Source organism: Sprattus sprattus, assembly GCF_963457725.1.
Source record: "Sprattus sprattus genome assembly, chromosome: 13".
Taxonomy (NCBI): domain Eukaryota; kingdom Metazoa; phylum Chordata; class Actinopteri; order Clupeiformes; family Clupeidae; genus Sprattus; species Sprattus sprattus.
In genome coordinates, this window is record NC_137911.1 from 21,461,449 (window position 1) to 21,484,986 (window position 23,538).

Sequence of the window (23,538 nt, forward strand, 5' to 3'; positions counted from 1 at the left end):
CTCATGTCTACGGCCCACGCTCGCAAGGTAGAGTACACAGCACAGCTCAGGGTGAATGCAGTTTGGAGTAAATGAGTGCAGGGAGCACGTCATTAGCGATGGGGGGCAGGAGAACGAGTGGAGCGAGCGAGGAGAGGGAGGGGGAAGGGGAGGGGGAGGAAGGGCATCGTGAGGTAAGTAGGCGAGTGCTACCTCTTGGCTTGACAAGTATACTAATTACTCCTGTCCAGTGGCAGAGCTAAAGTCAGTCGCAGCGCCGCCTAATGCTGTGACCCAGCCGAACCTGGCTGGCAGGCCTGGGCTGCTCACCGCTATCAGGGAGAATCAAGTGGAAGCAGATCAGTTCTGCCCCACTAACCCTGCTGGGACCCGTTCCTCTTGTACCTTTCTGCTCTCTCCCTCTCCGTCTTTCCCCCTCTTTTTCAGACGTGCACAGTCCTACTCATTCTCTCTTGCTCTCCTCTCAGTGCTCTCTTGTTCTCTGTCTTTCTGCACTGTGTATCTCTCATATTTCTGTATTTCTTTCTTTCTATCATTATATCGTTCCCTTGTTTTTCATCCCTTTCTCTCTACATCTACAGTTTCCTTTCCTTCCTCTAGCACAGCTAGAGCGCATCTCGCATCTAGCATCTAGCATCACCACCTCACAAGAGGATGCAGGAGTGGGAAAAAATAAAGAACAGCTGTGAATTTTTTCCCTCTTCCTCCCTCTCCATCTCTCTCTCTCCTCGTTCTCTGTCCCCCCCCCCCCCCCTTGTCTTTTTCTCTCACCATGTACAGGAGGATAGATTAAAAAAAGTAAATTGGAAAATCAAATGAGGGGCTTAAGGCAGCTGCAGAGATTTGCGGAGCTGTCCGCCAGCGTCGGGCAGGGCCATCCATCACGTCCCACAAGTAGTCAATTCCTCTAGTATCTGTAAATGTTTTCAGATATTAGCCAATTTATATGCTCCGAGATTCATCATGGAAAATCAGCTTTAGCGGCGCACATTATCAGGTCCCGTCTCTCCTCCGCGCCATGAAGTTTGATGTACGACGCGCCTTTGCAGCTCAATGGCTTGTGCACAGGAACAAGAGGGAGTGAGTCTGGGGGGGTGGGGAGTGGGTTTTTTAATTAATAAACAAACTTGCCGAGGAGCTCATCAGTGTCAAGGCCTATAACGAGCATCATCCGTTATTGTTTATCATGGTCCTCCCTCAACAAATGTTGCCTTCTAATGAGCTTTCTCTCCATTTTTCTGATTTAGATAATGCCTTTTTCACCCTAGTGGAGAAGGAGGTAAGGAGGGAGGGGGTAGGGAAGAAAGACACACACACACAAAAACAAACAAAAAAACAGAAAACGACTTCAGGAGAAAAGAAATAAGGCAAGGCAATGCTTGTATGTTTTACACCATTCATCATTTTATTAGAGTGCGCTTTGAGACTTGCGACGGTGATGAAGGCGGATTTTTATTTATTTCTTTATTGCTTTTCTGTTTGGCAAACAGCACTTTAAGTGTTCCTCTCCCAGTCCCCAGAGGAGCTGGAGCCCCTTTTCCGTCCTCTCTCTCTGCCTTCCTCGGCACTCTTCTTCGGAGGGGGATACCTCCATCACAATTTATGCCGATGCGGGACAATTACAATAAATTTGCCGTATCTTTACAGTTTGCTGTTGTGTGTTATGTGCTGCTGCAGGGCTTTGTGCGTAGGGGTAATATGTATGGCTTGGGAGCAAGGGAGGATGAGTGGGTGGGTGGCTGGGTGATGTGTGGCGTGGCGTGAGTGTATGTTGTGTGTGTGTGTGTGTGTGTGTGTGTGTGTGTGTGTGTGTGTGTGTGTGTGTGTGTGTGTGTGTGTGTGTGTGTGTGTGTGTGTGTGTGTGTGTGTGTGTAGGGGGCTGTAATTTGTCCATGTGTGAGTGTGGATGCATAGCCCATATCTGTGTGAATCTTATGTGTGTGAAAGGGTGGTAGTGTATGCTTGTTTTCTGTATGTGCCTGACTGTAATTGTAGTGTGTGTGTGTGTGTGTGTGTGTACATTAATGTGTGTCTATATGTGTATGTTGATGAATGCAGGTTAATGTATGCGTTTGCTACTCCAGTATTAGTGTGTATGTGGATTTGTGTGTGTGTGTGCGCCTGTGTTTGTGTTTGTGATTGTGGATTCTCGGGTGTGAGTGTGTGCGTGCATGTGTGTGTGCATGTGTACGCGCATGTTTGCTAGGCGGGGCCGTCTTTAATAAATGCATGCTGATGTAGGAGGCGTCAGCCATGCGCGGATGTTGGGCCCTGTTGTTATTTACTGCGGCGATTGTGCGCAGCGGCAGCAACAGCGACGGCGGCTTCAGGCTCGGGCGAATCCCAGCCTGCAAATGGCATTACGGCGTGTGATGAATGGGCATTAGGGTAAACTCATTTTAAAAGCCGCCTGATTTACGAGCCGCCCGGCCTTCCATTTTCATCAGGTCAGCGCGCGGCTGAAACCTCACAATGTCAGCGCCAAGGTCGGCCTCCTAACGATGATTTTTAACCCCATCCTTCAAAAAAAAAAAAAAAAGCAGTTTGGGGCCGAGGTGGTGGTGAGTTTGAGGAAGAACCTCCTCATCCCTTATCATGTCTCATTGGAGAACCACAGCAAGAACAAAAAAATTGAAAATAACAGACCGATGGGGAAAGATGGAACACAATCTGACCTCAGCCTTCAAGCGTATGTGGTGTGTTTGAACCACCAAAATGTGATGGTGGTCAACCTCCAATTATGAGTGCTAGTAAGACAAGAGCTTTAATGGCTGCTGCTTGCCTTCAGGGAGGTTTATTACACGCCACTGTTTTGCAGGACCAGCGTCAAATCTATAAAAGTACCATTAGGAGGGGGAAAAAATCAATCAAAATGCCATTAAAGTGGAATAAGTTGCCAATATTGCTGATGTGGTTGCGGGTCCTTTGATTTTCCTTCAGATTATTAGGCACAGCCGAGTAGTGACTTTGTTAAGGGAAACGAGTGTTGTTGGGGAGTAATATGTCTCCTGGCTTCATAAAGTTTGCTGCCTCATATTCCAACCCCCCCTTCCCCTCCCTCTGCTTTATTGATTATCCATTATCATTTGTCATGAGGTGTCCTAACTCAAGGGGAAAATATAACCCTGCTTGCTTTCATTGGCCAGCCGGTGGAGGCGCACACCGTATGGATCCGTGAAGGCACCAATCCGGGAGAAAAATGAGCGGTGAAAATAAAGCATCCGGGCCCCGCTACTTCCTCCCTGTTCCCTTCTCTCTCTCGCTCTCTCTATCTCTCTCTCTCTCTCTTTCTTTCGTCTCAGAGCTGCAGAGGAGGAGTGCTGACTGGGCTTTGTTCTCTCTCTCTGCCCTCCTTTCCCCTCTTCTCTCTCTTCTCTTCTCTAGCACTCTCTCTCTCTCTCTCTCTCTCTCTCTCTCTCTCTCTCTCTCTCTCTCTCTCTGTCTCTCTTTAGCGCCAGGAAGAATAGACTTGGGATCACAGCAGCATATTTGTTATTCCTCTTCCAGGGTTTTGATATGAGATGCGAGGAGCAGCACCTTGGAGAGATAGAGCAAGGGAGGAGGGAGGGAGGGAGAGATGGAGTGAGAGGGAGTAAGGGAGGGTGGGAGTGTGAGAGGGTGTGGGGAGGGGCAGATCATTTTTATGTGTTCTAGCACAGCAACGGTATTGTAATGAGGCTTTATGGTCAACAGAGGCTTATACGGGAGGATATCCTCAGAAGAAAAAGGTCTTGTAAAAAAAGGCAAACTATATGTTGATACTGTTTCATTGGCCATGGTTCATATTAACAGGCCCTAATTAGTCCTGTCTCCTGGTTGAACTCTCATTCTCTCCCATCCAGATCGTTTCCCTCTCTCTCTCTCTCTTTATTTCTGAATTTCCTCTCTGTAACTCTGCTCTTGGATAGAAACATTCCTGAAATTGTCAGCCGAACAAGCATCTCTGTCACGGCCATATGTATATATCATTAAAACGGCGCTTCTCAACCATTTTGTCACACAATGATACAATCCATTTAATCTGAATCTTTTAAAAAATGATTTAGGGTTTTTTTTTCTCCTCTTTGGGATTTCAGTAATGGAGAATCAATCCGGCTGGCTTGTGCCCTGATTTATGCTGTTAGTGGTGCTGGAATGGGATGAAACATGCAAAATATTCATCCTTCATAACATAGATAAACTGCACAGGGCGCTAGCTCCAGAGAGGGAAACATTTATCTAGGGAAGATCTCAATAGGCTCCGAGCACTTGCGCAATTGAGCGCAGGAGACGGACGACGCTCCTCAGCATATTTGATGTTAAATATGTCATTTGCGTCGGCTTCGCCACGGATGACACTGAATCTACCTCCTCACCCAATTTAGCATCAGAAAAAAGGGGGGTGGGGAGGTGCAGTGGCAACACACACACGCACACACACACGCACACGCACACACACCTACACACACACACTCTCACACTCTCACACACACACACACACACACAATTCAGAGATGGAAAACGGTATATATTTTCTATATATACTGTACGTGTCTGCTCATTACTTGCTCTTGTTCCCCTTCTTTTGTTCTACGCAGTTTCGAAGCAAATCCTTAACAACATGCTGAGGGAGCCATCTTTGATCCAAGATCTCCCTTTGGCTAATCATGTGGCTCAGGTAAGGTGTAAACAACGCTGCCGCTAACACACAAACAACTGTAAAGTCGCATATTTCTTCAGTTTTTGTGGAGGTCAAGAGAATTTAATTCAAGGAAGTATTTTTAATTTTTTTTATTTTGTCTCATTGTTTTTGAAGACAGCAGCTTATGTGAGTGTGGCTTGACCTTGCCTTATATTCTAGGTGTAAATAACGCTAATGTCGCCAGTAAATGTTCAGTACCCAGCCCTCACAGAGGAGGAAAGACGAGTGTTGATAGACCTCAGGATCTTGTGCTAATAAAGTCACGTGACCAGCACTTGCGTTCAGCCGTCCGTGATGCTGGGGCGTCGTCTCGAGTGTGTTCTACTCTCCGTGCTGTTGCTGTTTAATGGCACACACACACACCCAGATACACACACCCAGATACACACACACACGCCCAGATACGCACGCACACACACACACACACCCACACCCCGGCCCTGCTGCACCGTAATATTTCTTCCGCCTCTTTTTCAGTGCACAATAAATGACTGCTGTTATGGACCGCTGGTTGACTGCATCAAACAGTATCCTTTCCCATAAAATGTTAAGCCCCAAATTGACGAGGAGCCGTCGGAGGGGGATGAGATGTTTCCAGCCTCACCTGACATAAAAGTTCTGCTTGAGAGGGGAAGGTGTTTTCATCCTGTCTGTGCCTCAGCGCTCCCCATCACTGGGAGAGGGGTGGGTGTGTGTGTGTGTGTGTGTGTGTGTGTGTGTGTGTGTGTGTGTGTGTGTCTCTGTGTGTGTGTGTGTCTGTGCCTGTCTGTCTGTGTGTGTGTGTGTGTGTTTGTGTGTGTGTGTGTCTGTCTGTCTGTCTCTGTGTCTGTGTGTGTGTGTGTCTGTGTGTGTGTGTGTGTGTGTGTGTGTGTGTCTCTGTGTGTGTGTGTGTCTGTGCCTGTCTGTCTGTGTGTGTGTGTGTGTGTTTGTGTGTGTGTGTGTCTGTCTGTCTGTCTCTGTGTCTGTCTGTGTGTGTGTGTGTGTGTGTGTCTGTGTGTGTGTGTGTGTGTGTGTGTGTGTGTGTGTGTGTGTGTGTCTGTGTGTGTGTGTGTCTGTGCCTGTCTGTCTGTGTGTGTGTGTGTGTGTGTGTGTGTGTGTGTGTGTCTGTCTGTCTCTGTGTCTGTGTGTGTGTGTGTGTGTGTGTGTGTGTGTGTGTGTGTGTGTGTGTGTGTGTGTGTGTGTTCGGGAGAGGGGAGGGTAGTAATCAGAGGAGGAGGAGGAGGAGGAGGAACCTGATCTATATGCGTCTGTCAACTCCGGCACGCTGCAGCGGGGCCCGCCGTAAGTGTAGCGCGGCGAGGCGAGCAGCCATGGCGGCTCCCATCCCCAAAGCCCCCTCTATTATGCTGCCGCCGCGTTTTATTTCCTCCTCTCCAAGAGGATGCTCATGAAAGACCCATAACCCCCCCTCCTCTATCTCTACACCCCCACACCCCAAAACCACGTCAGAAGCCAGGAGCGCGCAGTCCCCAGAAAGCCAGACGGGGTGCCCCAGCCTGACGCGTGGCTGTCAGCATTGAGGAGTTGGAGCTCTGACGGGCGGCTGTGGACGGACGCCGAGCAGGAAAATAAAAAAGAAAGACCTCCTCCTCTGGTGTTTGGGATGTGCAGTATGCTATGGTTTCAGATCAGACTCTGGCCTTTTGTGTGTGTGTGTGTGTTTGTGTGTGTGTGTGTGTGTGTGCGTGTGCGTGTGCGGGTCCTTAAGTGTGTCTGTGTGTGTGTGTGTGTGTGTGTGTGTCCTTGAATGTATCTGTGTGCGCGTGTGTGTGTGTTTGTTTGTTTCCGGCTGCATGACTGCAAAGGAGAAGCAGTGAAGAATAAGAATGATCAGCACCTTGGAGAGTTCTTGGCATGTCAGTGAGATGGTAAGGCTATAGGGGGGGGGGGGGGGGTTGTTTGTGTGCTCCCCACCCCTCTGTTCTTACCCTACCCCCCCACACACACACAACCATACACTCACTCACTCTCTCACCACACTTGCCCTCACTTTTCTTTTGTATCTCTGTCTTTTTCTCTCCAACTTTGTCTCACTGTATCTTTGTCCAACTGATTAAGCTCCTTCCTTCTCTGTCTTTTCTTGCTGATGACCTTTTACATTATCTGTTTCACTTCTGTCTCTCTGCCTCACTCACTCACTGATACACACTCACACACTTAGACGCCCCCCCCCCCCCCCAACCATACACACCCCTTCAAAGCAGGGCAGTGGTTCATTGGCAGTCATCAGAGAGCAAGAGATGGGCAGTCATGGGCTGTCAAAACCAGGTCATCACTCGCTTCCTCCAAAAACTGGACGTGTGTCTGTGTGTGTGTGTGTCTGTGTAAGGGAGGGACGTCTACAAGCTGTTTAGGAGGCGGCAGCTGGGGACCACACTGGGGTCCCTGTGTTCATGGTCAGTCAACCCTGTCCTACCCCGCCCTCCGTCCTCATTCCCCCTCCTTGGCTCCTGTCACACTTGCCTCCACCGTCTCCGGCCGGCACTTCATAAACCCGCCCCTCTCTTATGGGTCGGGGAGAAAGCTCTGTGTGTCTAAGGCGCATGCATTCATTGGAGTTTAGATGGTCTTGTGGCTCTGCGAGCTGCGTGCTTTAATTGCTTTGCAGTATTTGTTTAACCTCCAATATTGGGGCTTAGAGGAAGTACTGCTCACAAATAGATTCCAGCCAAGCATTTGTGGTCAGATGAGTGATGCATGCTCTAGTGATGCTTTCAAAATAGCCAAGTCATATCATTCTCATGTAAATGGAATGCCAACATGAATTATGTGTGGCTGGGCTAGACGATTTATAGATTTGGTTTAATGTAGGTTTTATGAAGGGAAATTGGCTTACGTTCTCTCTTTCAAATTCTTACTCTGATATTTTCACTTTCAAAAGTGAAGGGTAAAATAGAATGACAGGAACTCTGCTAACTTTCTTATTCCCACCCCTCCCAAACGCATCACAATATGCAAACTGTGTCGCACTCCCTTGGCGTTGCCACAGCAACTCTTCTTAGCAGTCTTATCGTTTCCATAGCAACCTTATGCACAGGTAAAATATCCTATTTTAAATCTGTGAAATTTCCTCAAAAAATGCGATAAGCAATTGTCCCACATATGTTTTGAAATCAATGTTGTATTTAGAGGTGAATGTCAGCTAAGTTGGTTGGGAAAGACTAAGGAAACTAAGTACACGTCATTGGGCTTTGCATGATCACACTGTATTCTTGTCCCGTGTGTGTAGCCTATATGCAGGGTGCGATTTGCCGGGGGGGATGGGGGGGATTTACCCCCCCTCTGGTTTTTACATCCCCACCTCAGCTGGATGAATTTCATACATGGGGTGGATAACCCTCAATTATTAAAAAAACTATGAAAAAACAGACAGGTTGTGACAGCGTTTTCTTACACTTGCTTAGATCGCTGGCACTAACGTTCACCTTACCCGAACTGTCGGCATTCTCAGAATTCGCTGGATTTGCTAATTTCCGTGTATAGGCTACTGTACAATGAATATGAAAATATTTGTTCACTGAATTAGGGAGTTCTGTCCAAAACAGTTGCGTTTCAGTTTTAAAGTTTCAGTTTCAGTATTTCAACGTGAATGACAGGGAGCACAAGAACTGAGCGTCTAGCAGCGATTCATAGACATATATGATGCATGTATATAGAGAGAATTAGGCCTATGTATTACTTGTTTTTTTTTTTCATGATAAAAAAAAAAAAAAAAACATCCCCCCCTCTGGTTTTTGGACAAATCGCTCCCTGTGTATATGTCACCAGTCATGTGACCCTCTTTAACCACACACCCCACAGTGCCATTGGACAGGAGCATGAGGTTCTGCTCATGGACAAACTGATGGAGAAGAACCTGTCCTTTTTAGGTAAGCCCACCCACAGCCAGTGTCTCAAATCAGTATCTTTCTCTCAAAGGCGTACCGAGCCTCAGACTCCATTTTACTCCACTCCACTCCTCCCCTGGTAGTATGTGGCATGCAAGTGATCAGGCAGCCTGTCGCGATTGATCGCAGTCATGTTATCTTTTATTGATTTGCAAACAAAGAGGGACTGTGTTATCTAATACCCCATATGTTTAATTTATGCAGCTGCCTGCAATTAATATTTCATAGAGGGCTTTAAAAGTAGCAACTGAACACAGCAGACACACAATCATCCAGGATTGGACTGCAGCTCAGTTAAATAGTCACAAACTAATGTTGAGATTAGAGTGCTGATGTATGTTTGAAGGAGTTTTTAATTTATTAACACAGATATTTGATTTGGATCTCTATTTTTTTTGTTTGCCTAACTGTTACTGCATTTGATTAATATCTGCTGACAACAGCTGAAATAGATCATACACATTTATATGATTTAGTTTCAGTTAGCATGTTTTTTTCTCCTAGTGAGCATAATCCGTTTTTCAGAGATTGCCAAAAAGGCAGAATGGAGCAAACAGATCACTGAGCTCTTTAGCTTGTATTTTAAACCACCTAAAATTGCACGGTAATGACTGTTGCTATTTGTGCTTTATAATGCTGTTGTGTATGTTTTTGTGGATAGAGTGTAGCAGGCTCTTTGGGACGCCTAAGCAGTCTCTGCTTTGTTATTTAGCTGTTTTATTAGCTCTTGGTGGAAGATGAGCCCGGTCTGTGTCTGTCGCCTCCCTCCCTGGTGTGTTATTGTGTTTCCTTTTATTTTTTTCAAACACATCATCTTGTCCAGATACACTAGGTCAAGGTGGCGAGTGGCCAGGTGTGAAATTGTTCACGGGGAAATTCCCTTTCCTACGCCCCCCCTCCTCCCCCCTTCCCTCGCCTCAGATAAAGAACAGGGGGAGCGTGGAAAAGTAGTGGAGGAGAAGGGATCATTCTTTGTGTCATTAAGAAGATATCATTTATTTGGCCCCATAGTGCTGACCTTACTAGGAAGAGGCGGCGTGGCAGTGGTGTTCTAAAACTGTCAGAGTTCGGGGCAGCTGGGGGCCGGCAGGTCCGGGGCGGCGGCGGCAGTAGCATTGGCGATGGTCTGGCTGATAAATGGATGGGAGATCAGCTCCCCAACAGTGGGGACGGGCCATTAATTTTAATCAAAGGTGATGTAAAAAGACGATCGGCGCCGCATGACAATGTCAACAGCCCGGGAGGTGTGAGGCGAGAGACCACACAGCCCCAGATTCCCTCGTCTGCCACAGACCTTTGCCTCTCTGCCACCACAGCCCCCCTCACCCCCCACACCACCACCAAACCCCCTCATGCCCCATTAGTCGAGCTTGGCTGAAGACAGAGCGACGAGCCCCCGGAATTGAATGACCTGGTCAGCCTGAGATTTAATGGAGAAATCAGGTGTTCCACGGATAATGGCCAAACCGCGCCAGGAGTCAAGGACAATGGCTGGGCCTGGTGCAAGCAGGGGTCACGCTTACGGCTGCTGTAATGCCGCCCGCCCTCCAACACCGCCACCCTGTCCTCTCTCCTTCTTTATGGAGTCAGCTGGCTACGAGCACAGTCACAGCCACTGGACTTTATGAATTTTTGTGCTGTAGCAGCAGCAGTGAAACAAGCCAGATTGAGCAACGCTGGGGTCCTTTAACCTTTACCAGCCAGAGCGTCCAGAGCCCCTCATTGCATGTCTACAGACCGAGGGCCGCTTCTCGATGGCCTCTCCCTTCTGTTCCCTGAAATGTCATGACCAACCAGAAATGCTTTACGTGCATTTCAGATGAACAGACACGGAGACAACGCTTTGTGAGCATGTCACGTGACCTCATTAGGCCCCTCATGTCTGTCACGCTCCCTCCCCGGCAGATGTTCTATCTAGAAGCCTGCTTTGTGTTGTGTGGCGTTTGTAAAATCACTCTCATTCTTTCAGATGAAAACCAGCTACGGGCCAAAGGCTACGACAAGACGCCTGACATTATTCTAGAGGTGCCAATAGGTGGGTGTTTTGCCTTGTACTTTCATAATTAGTTTCTTCTTTTGGCCAGTAAGGGCAGCTAACTATGATTGCCAATCGCCTGCAGCTCCATTTGACGCAGTGAAAGAGTGTCTAGTGAAGTTACATAATTCAACATCACACTTCAGGAACACTTCTCACATGTTCTCCAGGAAAATGCCACATGTCCCCTAAAAAGAGGCCATGGCTAGCTCCCCTATAATAAAACACAACTGACACAGTCGCTAGGTCAGAGAGGTGTGTGTGTGTGTTTGTGTGTGTGTGTGTGTGTGTTTGTGTGTGTGTGTGTTGTGTTTGGTTCATTGCTCCCACACTAAAACTGTGAGCCTTCAAATGAGCTAGGACTATCTCAAAATGCCACGCCATAGCAGATCCACTGCCAAGTGCTGATGCCCATCGTTTCCATCTGACTCACACGTCTCTGGTTCTCCCTCTCTGCCAACAGCTGTGGAAGGTCACGTGGTTCACTGGATCGAGAGCAAAGCCTCGTTTGGAGACGATCACAGTCACCGCACCTACCTGAACGAGCAGTTCTGGAGCTACTGGAACAGGTATTCACACACTGGCTGCTGATACGCCGATTCATGACACAGAATCGGCGCTGATACAGTCATTTTTTAATTAGTGGTTTATTGGTTAGATTTCATCGATCCACGTGTGATACTGTTACTAAGTAATGGAATTGTTACTACATGATTATGTAATTCTTCGCTTACAACTTTAACAAACCTAAAAGAATATTGACGGTATGAACATCTCAACTCGTGTTCATTGGCCTCTACTCCAGCCCGTAGGCTTCTTTTTTATGAGGGAGTTGAGAGCTCTTCTTGGGAGCACGTTAACTGGGGAATCGAGAAGATGAGAACTAGTCTGCTAGCTAGCCTAAGGTTATGCACCGTCTGTCATACTCACTGCTTCATGTCCCATTCGTTTGGTGTCAGGTGCGTTATTAGATGGATTGACTACCATGGTGAAATTACCTTGTTAAGACTTTTAAACATGACATAAAACTTAAGGCATATTGTTGTGCAATCAACTATTAATTCAGCTGTAGTCCCTTCCTAAGTTCATGCATTTTGAAGGGTTATTTGTGCGAGTAGAATAACGATGAAGTAAGGTCAGGAATGAAATGCTTAAAAAAAAGTAAGAACTGCAGTGTGGTTTACTACATCCCCCTGTAACCTTACACATAATACCAACAACAATAGTAATTATAATTATAACAATATTTTAAAAATCGGTACCGGTATTGGCAGATTTCCAAATTCAGGCATGGGAATCAGATCAGAACTTAAAAAAGCGGATCAGTACATCTCTAAAACTGGCCACAGACTGTTTTCTCACCCTGGTTCCTTAAAAGGATGACAGTGCAGGTTTGGTTGTGTGTGTGTGTCTGTGTGTGTCTGTGTTCTGTACTTATACTAATGGGCTTTGTGTGCTCATTCTGGGAGACACCTTAGCTCTGCATCAGTCACCTCCAAGTGGCCTTGCTCTCTGAAGTCTTCTAAAACACAGCTGTGGAAAGCAGGTTATGAGCCATCCTAATGCAACATTATTTCACAGTTTTTAATTGAGCTGTTGAATAATAAAATTGACCTGGAATCTCCACCTGGCCTTCTCTGTCTTATAGCCCCATTCGTAGTAGAAAACACACGCGTACACACACACACGCGTACACACACACACACACACGTACACACACACACACACCCGTACACACACACACACACACACACACACACACACACACACACACACACACACACACACACACACACACACACACACACACACACACACGTGTAATAGATGATCAGGAGCTTGGTCCCCTCAGTCTTCTACAGCCCCCCCAGTGAAGTAGGTCACGCAGGCTGTGGCAGGATGTTTCACTGCCCACCTCCACTGGTCTGTGAGGCTTCTGGTCCTGGGGACACATCAGCAGAGGGCCTGGCTTGTCAGTTAGAATGTTTTCAGAGTGGTGGGATTGTTTGGGAAGGGGCATTCGCTGATTAAGTCCATACGTCTGTTGTCAGAGATGGGGGATAGGCCTGCAGGTTTCTGGCAGAGAGAAGCAAGGCTTCTACTGCATGGGGATAATGCCACTCTGTGTCGACAAACACACAAACAGACACACAGCCACATGCACACTACTTGTCTTTAATTACGTTCGCTTGGTTTGCGTCTATGCTGGGGAAAAAAAAGTTAAGAAACACATCCACGCTGTTTTGAAGCAAAAAATGTAAGAAAGCCTTTAATAGAGCATGGTAAAGAAGTTAGAAATATATGTGCTTTTGGTTTTTGGGATAGCCTTGATGGTCCATAAGACGCAGTCGCTCCAGAGTGGACACATGCATTGCTTTGGGAGTTATTCCATGTGAAACTATTCCTCCTAACCACCATCTTTGTCACTGCGTGTTGGTCAAAGCCTTGCCAAGAGGCGATTCATAACAATCAGTGGGGAGTGTTTGTGTTGTAAAGCCTGTGCTTATTTGTGTTTCCCGGGAAGTACCCCCTGAGTTTATGTTTAGGGAGTCTTGACCTCATTCTCACAGGAGCCCCCCCGCCCCCCCCCCCCCCAAGCGCGGTCACCATGGAGCTGGTTACCGCTCTGCCGGACGCTGTGGTGACTTCACCTCACAGGTTTGGAAACCAAGCTGATTGTCAGTGTAAGCACACGAGCGAGAGAGACCTAGAGCAAGAGAGTGAGTGAGTGTTTCTGGGGTGGGGGGTTGCTTATACGGGGGCTGATTGTCAGTGTGAGCAGACACGAGCGAGAGAGACCGAGAGCAAGAGAGTGAGTGAGTGTCTCTGGGGTGGGGGGTCGCTCATACGTGGCCCATGTTCGTGAAGCTGCAAGGTCACCCTCGGCGGCCCCCACTCTGCTCTTACAGCCGGCTGTCACACGGTGAGACACTGCCAGAGCGCCGGAGGGTTCTGACCTCGGAGCACTGTCCAGAGACCTGTGCGGTACTGAGCCCACGCTGTGTAGTGGCTTTAGAGCAGAGTAGCTCACCGCTGCTTAGTAATACCCACCTGCCAAGGCGGTTTTTTTTTTATAGCATACGCACACGTATTGTATTCCTCCTTAAGTAAGGTGTTCAGCACGAAAGACCTTTCCATCCAGTTGCTAGATTAAGGTTCACAGTATGGTTATGTTAGTCTGTTTTTTAGGGACTACATTTTGATTTGATTAAATGCACAAATTATTCATTTCTTGTGTGAAACTCGTGTGATTTTGAACGGTTATTGTATTGAGGGAATTAACTCACTGTTTAAAATAAGGATATCAGTGTTATCAATGAATTACACGGGTTGTCATACTTTTGTTCCTTAGGTGTGTACACAGGTCTGTTCCCAACGACTGAGTAGATTTAAGGGACAGTGAAGTGCTATGCCAATTCATAGGCAAATAACCACACTGATTAGCTTTGCAGATGCCACTTAAAGGAACATCTGTGACCTAGAGAGGATGATTCATGGGGTACTGAGCAATGAGACGAAAGAAAATCGCCCATCGATGCCAAGGTCATTATCAACTATGTGTTTTATTTTCTCGGGTCTGCACTGTTTTATTTGGAAATCGCATGTGTTCAAACCTCTGGTTCCGCTGTCTGACACTTTGAGTGGAGGGGGGATTCTTCTGGAAATCGGAAATCACTGAAGTGTGATGTGCACATTTGATTTTTAAAAGTGGGGCCTCATTAAAACTCTTCAAAAGTTGTTGACCAGAAAATATTGGCTTGTGATTGAGAACATTCCTAGACCATGAGCGACGTGGCATTTCACGAGCATAAACTCTCGGTGCTCAATTCTTCCCAGTCAATCAAAAGTGACGTGCTGTATGACTGGAGCTTATGGATATGTGTCTCTTTTATTCCCATTACGCCTCTTTGATGAGAGTCGCAGGCTGCTCCGCAGACCTCTTTAGGCCTCGACAGCCATTAGATGCCCCATGTTCCTCCGTCTGTAGATGCCAGCATCCTCTGAGCTCCAGGCTCCTGTTATCACCTAGACAGGATGAGGAGGAGGAGAGGGGGGGGGGTTGCAGTCATGGATGGATGGAGTCAGAAGTGGGATCCTGAAGTTGATGGTTAGGGACCTTGACGTCGGCATTTAACAAAGTGGGCCCCCTTCTCTCTCGGCCCCTGTGCATTAAGATCTGACAACGCTGGATGCCAGGCATGTTTGCAGACTGCCTGCCCTGATAAACTCATCCATGTCAAAGGCAAAAATGCCAGTCCCTTCAAAGCCCACCTTTACGTGCTCCCTTGTAATTTTTAATTGACATTTACGTCTGACATTTTGGATGCGCTCTCCCATTGTTAGGCCAGCGTCTCAGACTGAGCGGTCGGAGCTACCCATACACCAGCAGCAGGAGGGGGGCGGGGGGGGAGGGAGTTCGTTACAACATCCATAACCCGAGTGGCTAAGACAGGGAGTGATTGCAAGCGAGGGGAATACTGAAAGAGAGAGAAATAGAATGATTGGCTGACATCACCACTACCTCCACTCTTCATGTGTTCGATTGTTTCCTGTGCAGGCTGTGGACCTTTGTTTTTCAGCACGGCTTCATTTCTCTTCCCCTTCTTAAAAAATGGCTGCTGTTCGCTCGGGGTTCTCCAGCGTTTGACCTTGTGCCGCGGCAGTCCCGGTTTTAATCACCCGGCACTACTGACTGACGTTTGCCGTGATTTGCTTATTTTTCAACCGCTTTTTCTTTCAACAAAGCACTTTAAACAAGTGCCAGCAGCTTGTAACCGTCGTTAATTGTTCTTTGTTTGCCCTCCGGCAGCGAACGTTGAGGAATGGCGGTGTATTTTTCTCGAAATGACACAACTAATTTTCCCTCCAAAGTCCCTCACCAACAACATTCATCATCCGAACAATAGTCTTGCCAAAACACTAACCTCATAATAAACTCTCTTCAGTGGAGTGAGGGGTAATGATGCTTCGCCTATGAAGGCTACAGAAAAGAGGAGCGACAGAGAATGAGGGAGAGAGAGAGAGAGAGAGAGAGAGAGAGAGAGAGAAAAAAAGGATGTTCAGGCCCAGTGCCTGGGTGCGTTGGCGACGAAGCCAACGGTTAGGTCCTCCCATCAATCTTGGCTGGTGGCTCTTGGGTGCCAGGGAGCATAGTGACGGATGTTCCGGTAATTGAGTTATCCATCTCCCCCTCCTAACATCAGAGTTGCGTAAAAATTATTCACCTGATTCTGAATATTAAGCACATAATAAGCCTTGTATGTGTTTTGGGAGGGAGTGAACGAGGTTAAATACTGGATGGAATGAGAAATGACTCTAGAGGAAAAGAAGCTCCCCCAGTGCTTGTACGTTTATTTAACCGAGATAAAGATTTAATCGAGATAAATCAGTTTATCGACGTCTCTGTGTTGAAATGATTACTTCAGTATCCTTCCTGATGGGTTTGTTGTTTATTTGGACTTTTAGTGTGTAGTTTGGAGGTATGGACTTTGTTTTATAGCTGATGTAGGCAGAAATGTTGATTGCCCTGTAGGAACAGCAGAGAACAGTGGAGCAGGCCAGCTCTCTGTGGGTCCAGTTGCGTGAAAGTTTCGTGTCCCCAGACGGCCGGCGTTCCTGGAAAGCTGGATCACAGTTGGCGAGAGAAGCAGAGTACTGCTGACACGCAGCTCTGTGCCCCAGATCCAACGCTGCTCCAGCTCCAGCACGGTCACTCTGCAAGTAGAATAGGAACATGTGCACCTTTCAACTTTAACACACAGGTGGTGCATATTGCCTTCATATATTCGTCTTGGAAGAAATCCCTTTAACTGCACAATATTTTACTGGCATAGCTATTAGTGAGAGTTCATGGCTCAGTCCTGTTACCCACAGTTCAATGCAGTGACATTTTGGTAAAACTACGAAATCATGACATAGGCAGTCCTTTTTCCTCTGAAAACAAACTAATCCTCCACAATGACATGTTGTATTATGCAGTGATTGAAGGTCATTTCAAAAGTCAGAATAGATCCATGTTGTCCCCCCGTCAGACGGTGTAAGGGCTTTGTTGAAAATGAGCATTTCTCCCTGCTTTCTTCAGTCCAAAGTTAATCAGCTGTACAATTCGTAAATCGCAAATGTGTCAGAGTTGAAAATGTTAGAATTCCTAATAGAGGCTTTGAAAAGGTTACATCTGATAAAAAGCTGTCAGAGGTTGACAAAGATGATTTACGACAACTTAATAGGACTACACGGCTAATTTGTCCCCCCTCAGAAAGGGGGTCTGTACATTTTGGAGGCTGTCATACACTGGCTCGACTTTTCAAAAATAGTTGATGTTATCACTCGCCTTCATAAATTGTTTATGTGTTGGTGGATGCCTTTTTCTGTGGTATTTGTTTTAAAGTTACACTGAATATGGACTTGCGCCTAGCGGGTTTCTGTGTACTTTCTGAGATGCATCTAAATGCACTAAAGCGATTTTAAGCGTCAATGTACTGTATTGTAGGTAATGTTATATTGATAGTATGTTTTTTATTGAACGGAAAGACAGGCTTTTAATGAAATAACCAGGCTTTCTCATTTTTCAGTGTCGTGCTTCCCTTAGTCACAAAATTAACTTCGGAAATAGGTGTCTACTGATCTGCATGCACAAAGGGTGTTGTTTCATCAGGAGTTTGTTGACATAACCTCAATCAGACATCTGACGAGCCCTCGGAACTTTCCAATTAATTTGGCTGCTCGTTCCAGTTTTTTTTTTTTTTTATCAAGAGAAATGCCGTGATGATAATTCTGTTATAGTTTTAGGCTGGTCAATCAGATAGCCCTGACACTAAATTATAATATTTGATACAAGATATTGCATAATGTATTCCTTTTTAATGGATGTGTCTATCATGCCGGGGCTCGTCTTTACCCAGTGAGGCCAGACGCGTCTAATTAATAAATACGCTGGTAACGACTTCTCTTCCTTTGTGGACAAGCATTATTGAGTTTTTTCAGGCCGTGTTGTTTTGTTCTTCACACTAAAACAAGAAGTGTGTGTCTGTGTGTGTGGGAGTATGTGTGCCCATTTGTCTCTTTGTCTTTGACAGTGTCTAGAGACATAAGTTTTACTGGATTTTGTAGCCCTTGGCTTCCACACCAAAGCGAGGTGCAGTCCATCATTGTGCACGTGTCTTTGTGTCTGCTGGTATGGCTGTCAGTCTGTGCCTTTGTGTGTGAACGTGAGTGAGAGGGAGGGAGGGAGGGAGGGAAGAGAGAGTCATTTGGAGGCTAGCAAGATGTGGGCCATCAGGCAGGCCTGGGCCGATGGAGCGTGTCACCTGGAAGAGGGGGCCCAGGGCGGTGTCTCTGATGATCCGATGAGGCCGGACATTACAGGGCTAACCTCAGGGACTGCCCCTGTGACCCAGTAGGGTGACACTCATAGCGTGGCTGTCTCACACACACACACAAACACACACACACACACACACACACACACACACACACACACCCACACACCCACACCCACACCCACACACCCACACCCACACCCACACACACACACACACACACACACACACACAAGAGGCAGAATACTTATTTTTTAACACCATATAGACTCTCCACTAATGGATTGGAAATCAGAATTTTCCCATTCACAAACACATATCATTATTTTTCTTTTTTGAACTGAAATACACAAGAATATCAGGATCCGTGTGCTTGTCTGGAGTACTAATCATTGAAGTGACTGTGCTTCCTGTGTAGTGCTTGAAAAGTGCTAGACTGTGAAAAGTTTTAATTTGCTAAGGAGCTTGGTACCTAAACCTGTCAGGGCTTCACCAAAGCCTCTTGCTCCCCGGGAGCCTCTGGCACATGGCATTTGCCACTGCGTTCTGCCTAAGCATGAAATCCAGACGTGTGACACATGCATCTTTAAGCCCTAATGGCAGAATGACACCCCATGTTCATGCTTTAAGGATTGCGATGCGCATTTAGGCGCATTGTTTAATGCTTCGGCATGTCATTTGCATGCTTCTGCTTCTGCTCCCACTGCACCTTCGGAGGATAGATTCCTCCCCCCTCCAAACCTTGACTTGACTTGCATTTCTTTTTATTTTTTTTGTACTTTTCTAACCTTTATTCGATAGGACATTGAAGATTTGACAAAAAATGAGTGGGAGAGAGAGATTGGTATTGGCTCGAGAAATGACTTGCCGGATCGAACCTTGGTCCTCATGGGCACAGTTTATGGTATGGGACATTGATGCTACCGCTACTCTGTGTGTGTGTGTGTGTGTGTGTGTGTGTGTGTGTGTGTGTGTGTGTGTGTGTGTGTGTGTGTGTGTGTGTGTGAGAGAGAGAGAGAGAGAGAGAGGGCGAGAGAAATAGTGAGTGTGAGTGACTGAGTGAGTGTGTCTATTCACATTGTACAAATTTGTGCCTCCAACATTGAAGCTGTGAGCAGCTTTGAGACGGCTTCCATTGCTGTCAAAGGCAAGGAATAAGAGTGCAGAGAGGAGAGAGAGAGAGAAGGGACACCTCGCCAATATTTCCCCGAAGCCTCAGTGTGACATGACATGGAGACGGAAAAAATGGAAGCCCGAAGACAAACTGAGGTTGGAACCGCAGCAGGGCATGCCTTTCCAATGAATTCCCACTTTGTTACCATTTTTTCCCTTCCGTCTTTTTCCTGCCATTTTTTTTTTGTGTGGAAAATTTACTTACGTTTTTTTTTGTCATCTTTCAAAATGTATGCCATCAGACACGTAGAGGCACACGCCTCCCTCCCCCATCCCACTCTCCCTCTCCCTCCATTACTTTTTTTCCCTCTCTTTGACCTTCCGGGTTTGGTTGCAGACAGAAGTCAGCAACATTTGTCATCCTGGTGAGATGTTGTCTCGAGGGCGCGGGCAGCGGAGGGACTTTATTAAAATGGCTCTTTGTAAAACCCAATCTAACGGGAGACCTCTGATGGCTGCGCCGGGTCTGAGCCGCCGACTGCCTCTGACCTCAGAGATGTTTTTTGGCAGGCCGCGGAGAAGCCAACGTGATGGCAGACGCGAGAGCGTTATTTTCTCTGACACACACAGAGATAGCCTCGTGACAAATTGCGTCGGCGCCACGAACGGGATGCATACTGTAGATCACACATATAGCTCTTGGACATGTCTGCCCATATCCAGAAGTGTGAAACAATGGGATCATTTTGCAGACAATGTGCACATTTATGTGTTCTACTGTAGGCATGGTGTGATTCTCTAGTTTTTTCCCCCAGAGAAATTGTGGTATGGTAGATTTAAAGCATCCTTTGCAAAAATGTAAAATGCAGCAGTTTCCCTCCATTCAGGAGAGATTTGAGGTAATGCTCTCTAAAGTATCCTTTGTAAAGATGTGACTTAAAGGTTATTTTTTTTTATTATTAGTGTCATCAGAAAGGATTTTTGTGGACTACCTCTGTATTTTAGAGGCCCAGTCTTTCTGCCACTTCATGCTTTTTTGTGTGTCACAGCTTGGCTGAAATATTGAGTTGGGTTGAGTGAAACATTGACTTCAGTTTTCAACATTAAGTAATGATTAGGTCATACATAAAATGTTTGTAGATTGATACAGTCATGGACTTTTATAAATGCTCTCAGAAAAACGACAACTTAGTTGAAAAAACTATAAAATAACAAATACCACAAGGCTTAATTGGCATTTTTAGAACCTTTGTTGAATTTTGATATTGTTCGTATCAGTTAAATGGTTACATTTTAACTTCCCTGTCATAATGTCTCCATTAACTATCAGAATGCAGTGTGATAGAGAGTGATCTTTGTGAATGATTAACCATAGTTTACAGTGTAATTAATGATATCAAATTTTACTACCCATTATTAGCAATAATAGGTCAATGTTTACCTGTTGCGTACACACAACAATCATGTCCACAGCATGGCCGTGCCAAGGAAGTGGGAATTTAGCTTTTGTCAGATTAGATAGTTCAATAAGGCACCATTTCATTTGACGAGACGCCTACCCCACCCACCCGCCCACCAAAGTCCCCTCTGTGGTCAGTGTTCCATCGCTATCTCTCTGCCGCCACTGCGGCGCGTTCCCCTGGCCGCCCCTCTTATCAGTCCGCTCGTATTGTTGGCCGAGCTGTTTACCACAAAAGCGCCGTCCGCAAAGGAAACACAGGCGGCCAGCGTGTGATAAGGGGCCGACCGTATCCCCAGGCTCTCATCACAGGTTTCTCTCCTCCACCCCCCATCTCTGCAGCTCGTGGCAGTGTTCAGGGAGCCTATCACCATCAGGAGGCAGAAACTATGAGGCGGTGTACCTCAACCCCCAACCTCCCCTTCAGTTCTGTCACTGTGTCACAGTGGGTGTTGAATGTGTAAGGGAGCTGGAGGGTGAAAATGTACCTGACACTTTTGAAAGCAAAAACACTGAAACTTTTCCAAGAGTGACACAAGCACCGACAAGCGGGAGGAACGTATAGAGTGACGATATTATATCTTTATAATGAACGTCTAAAAGTAGCCAGGGGAACAGAAATAGAAGTCCTTCGAGTTCCTCTCATTTCCTCCCCTCAGCCACTCTTAACACTGAGCAGATAATACCATCCAGTCCCCTCCACTCTGCCTCAGCATTCCCATTATGAAGTGTCTCCTCTCATCCACTTCCCGGCGCTCCTTAATGGCACTGCCAGATGAGAACTCCACTCGGTTGCTTCCCTCTCCCAGAGAGGACCTGGGAGATAGGAGACTTCGATGAGGGCTGGCTGCAAAAAAACGGCAGAGATCCCTCTGCCCTCTTTGGAGACTTAGAGACCGAAAAATAAGTCAGAGGCATGTGTGAATGACAGGCAAACGGGGCTCCCCGCATCTCGAACCGAGCAAATGAATCCGAAACAATCATGGCTTTTGTTCTGCCAGCGATTCAGTTGCAGTCATGACAGTTGGCTTGAAAGAAACTTGGTAGCCAGAAAGCTTCTCGGCCATTGTCTTTGCTGTCTTTACTTTGAAGGTGAAAAATGCAAGAATAGAGCTTTGTATTTGGTCCATGAGGTCTGTAGTAGGGTTCTGCTGTCTTTGGATGGCAAGGCTTTGTTGCATATAAAATTCTTGCTGGTAAGAAAGCTTAATCTACCATTGTGTTTTTGTTTGTTTTGTTCAAAGTTTGGTCATATTCTGTGCTAAGAGATTCAAAAAAATGAAGGAGGACTTACTAAATGATTGTCAGTACTGTGGCTGCTGGAAGAGAATTGCTTGTGTAGGATATGTGACTGTATAAATAGACCAGACTTAAAACTATAACCCTGCTTGACACCCGAATATCTCTCTCTTTTTCTCTCTCTTTCTCTCTCTCTCCCTCTCTCTCCCTCCTTTTCCCCCTTTCTCTCGGCCACCATCAATTACGCCATTTGACCATCATGTCATGAAAACTGAGGACCAGATGTTGGCTGCCAGAAAGACCTCATCAGGAGGCTGCACTGGAATGGTTTTGCTTCACGGAATCTGTAAAGGCCCTTGTCTGCCTGTTTTTTCTTTCTTTTTTTCTTTTGGTGTTGACCTCTTTGGGCTGAGACCTAGCATGATGGGTCGACTGTTTGATTTTTTCTTTTTTCTTAACCTACAGGGGGGCCCTTGAAGAGTGTGATCTTAAGGAAGGCTTAAACCAAACACTGCTGTAGTCAAAGGTGCCCATTGTATAAATTACAATTAGCAATGTGCTGACTAGACTCCACAAAATAAATAACTATAAATAAAGGCTTTCGATGGTGAACTCCACTGTTGAGATTTGTATTTTCTGCCACGAATGTTCTTTTATGTAGTTCCTTTTTTCACAAAAAATTGCTCACATCAATGTTACCATTTAATCAGAGATAAATGGTTAATATATATAATGCATAATAATAAACATAAATCTCCACAGCGCCACCATCGATTTTGATTTTTCATTTTTAAATATGTACCGATTCTATCCTGTATTATTTCAATTACTTGTCAATGATTTGACCATCAACCAGGATCTATGTAAAGGTCGCTAGTAATGCACATAAGTAATGGATAATCAATTTGAGCTTGGAATGGACAATAGTCTTGGCTTCTCTTTCATGTGTTGTTTGACATAGGAATCTAGGGCACACAGCATGCAGGCATAGGTTTACATATCTCCTGATATATCCACAGTGGAACCATATTTACTGTGCCATCTAAGAAACACACTTGTTTTGTGTTTTTTTTTCTTTTTCGGCAGGGCATTGGTTTTAGACATTAAGCAGCAAAATGTCAGATGTTCCTATCTACTGTTGCCTCACATCTTGGCTTTGAGTTTTGCGTTTCATGTTCTTTGTTGCCTTCCTGATTGCTCCAATAGCTAAAACATCGCTGGTCCCCCGGCTGTGTGCTGGGGAAGGAAGGGAGAGAGGAGGGTCTGGTGTAATCAGAGACATATGAGGGCTTTCTGCATCTCTAACCCTGACCTTTGATTTCGCTCATCAATTCTGACTAATGTACAATATCTCTCAGGTCATCTGATTCTTCGTCTGCACACGGGCGGTATATAAATAATTAGTTTAAAGTTCTCTGGTCCTAATCTGAAAGGCTTTTCTGATGAATGCCGCTCCGGTCGGAACAGAGCAAGGCTGCCAGGATGGTCTCAGAAGTGCCCTTTGTTCTGTCTCCACGTCGTAAACACGGGGCCTCTGTGCCAGCGTTTTTCGTCTCGTACAGTAGAAGAGGGGGTTTAGGCGCGGGAGCATTCCTGTTCTGCATGCCGTCAAAATGAGACATTTTCATCACCAGCAGGGAGGTCAAGAGCAAGCGATACCTCCAGCCCCCTTACCATATACTCCCGTCTGCACTAAAGTGAGATAGCAGGACAAGGCGTTTTTTAACAAGTGAAACACAAACTCCACCGGAATGAGTGCTCTGAGCCTCTGCCCTCTCCTCTGAGTGATGGGGACTGACACATTA

At 46.2% G+C, this 23,538-nt stretch overlaps 1 protein-coding gene across 1 annotated transcript in view; it reads left to right on the top strand.

The window, feature by feature from the left end:
- The window catches only part of cdin1 (CDAN1 interacting nuclease 1), a gene marked incomplete at its 3' end in the record, with an annotated part of 60,894 nt that overhangs the window by 21,431 nt on the left and 15,925 nt on the right, over nucleotides 1-23,538 (top strand). The window contains exons 6-10 of the mRNA XM_080849916.1: nucleotides 4,578-4,657; nucleotides 5,159-5,208; nucleotides 8,483-8,550; nucleotides 10,538-10,603; nucleotides 11,067-11,172. Of these exons, the coding sequence (XP_080706042.1) occupies nucleotides 4,578-4,657; nucleotides 5,159-5,208; nucleotides 8,483-8,550; nucleotides 10,538-10,603; nucleotides 11,067-11,172 (370 nt within the window). The remainder of the gene's footprint in view (nucleotides 1-4,577; nucleotides 4,658-5,158; nucleotides 5,209-8,482; nucleotides 8,551-10,537; nucleotides 10,604-11,066; nucleotides 11,173-23,538) is intronic.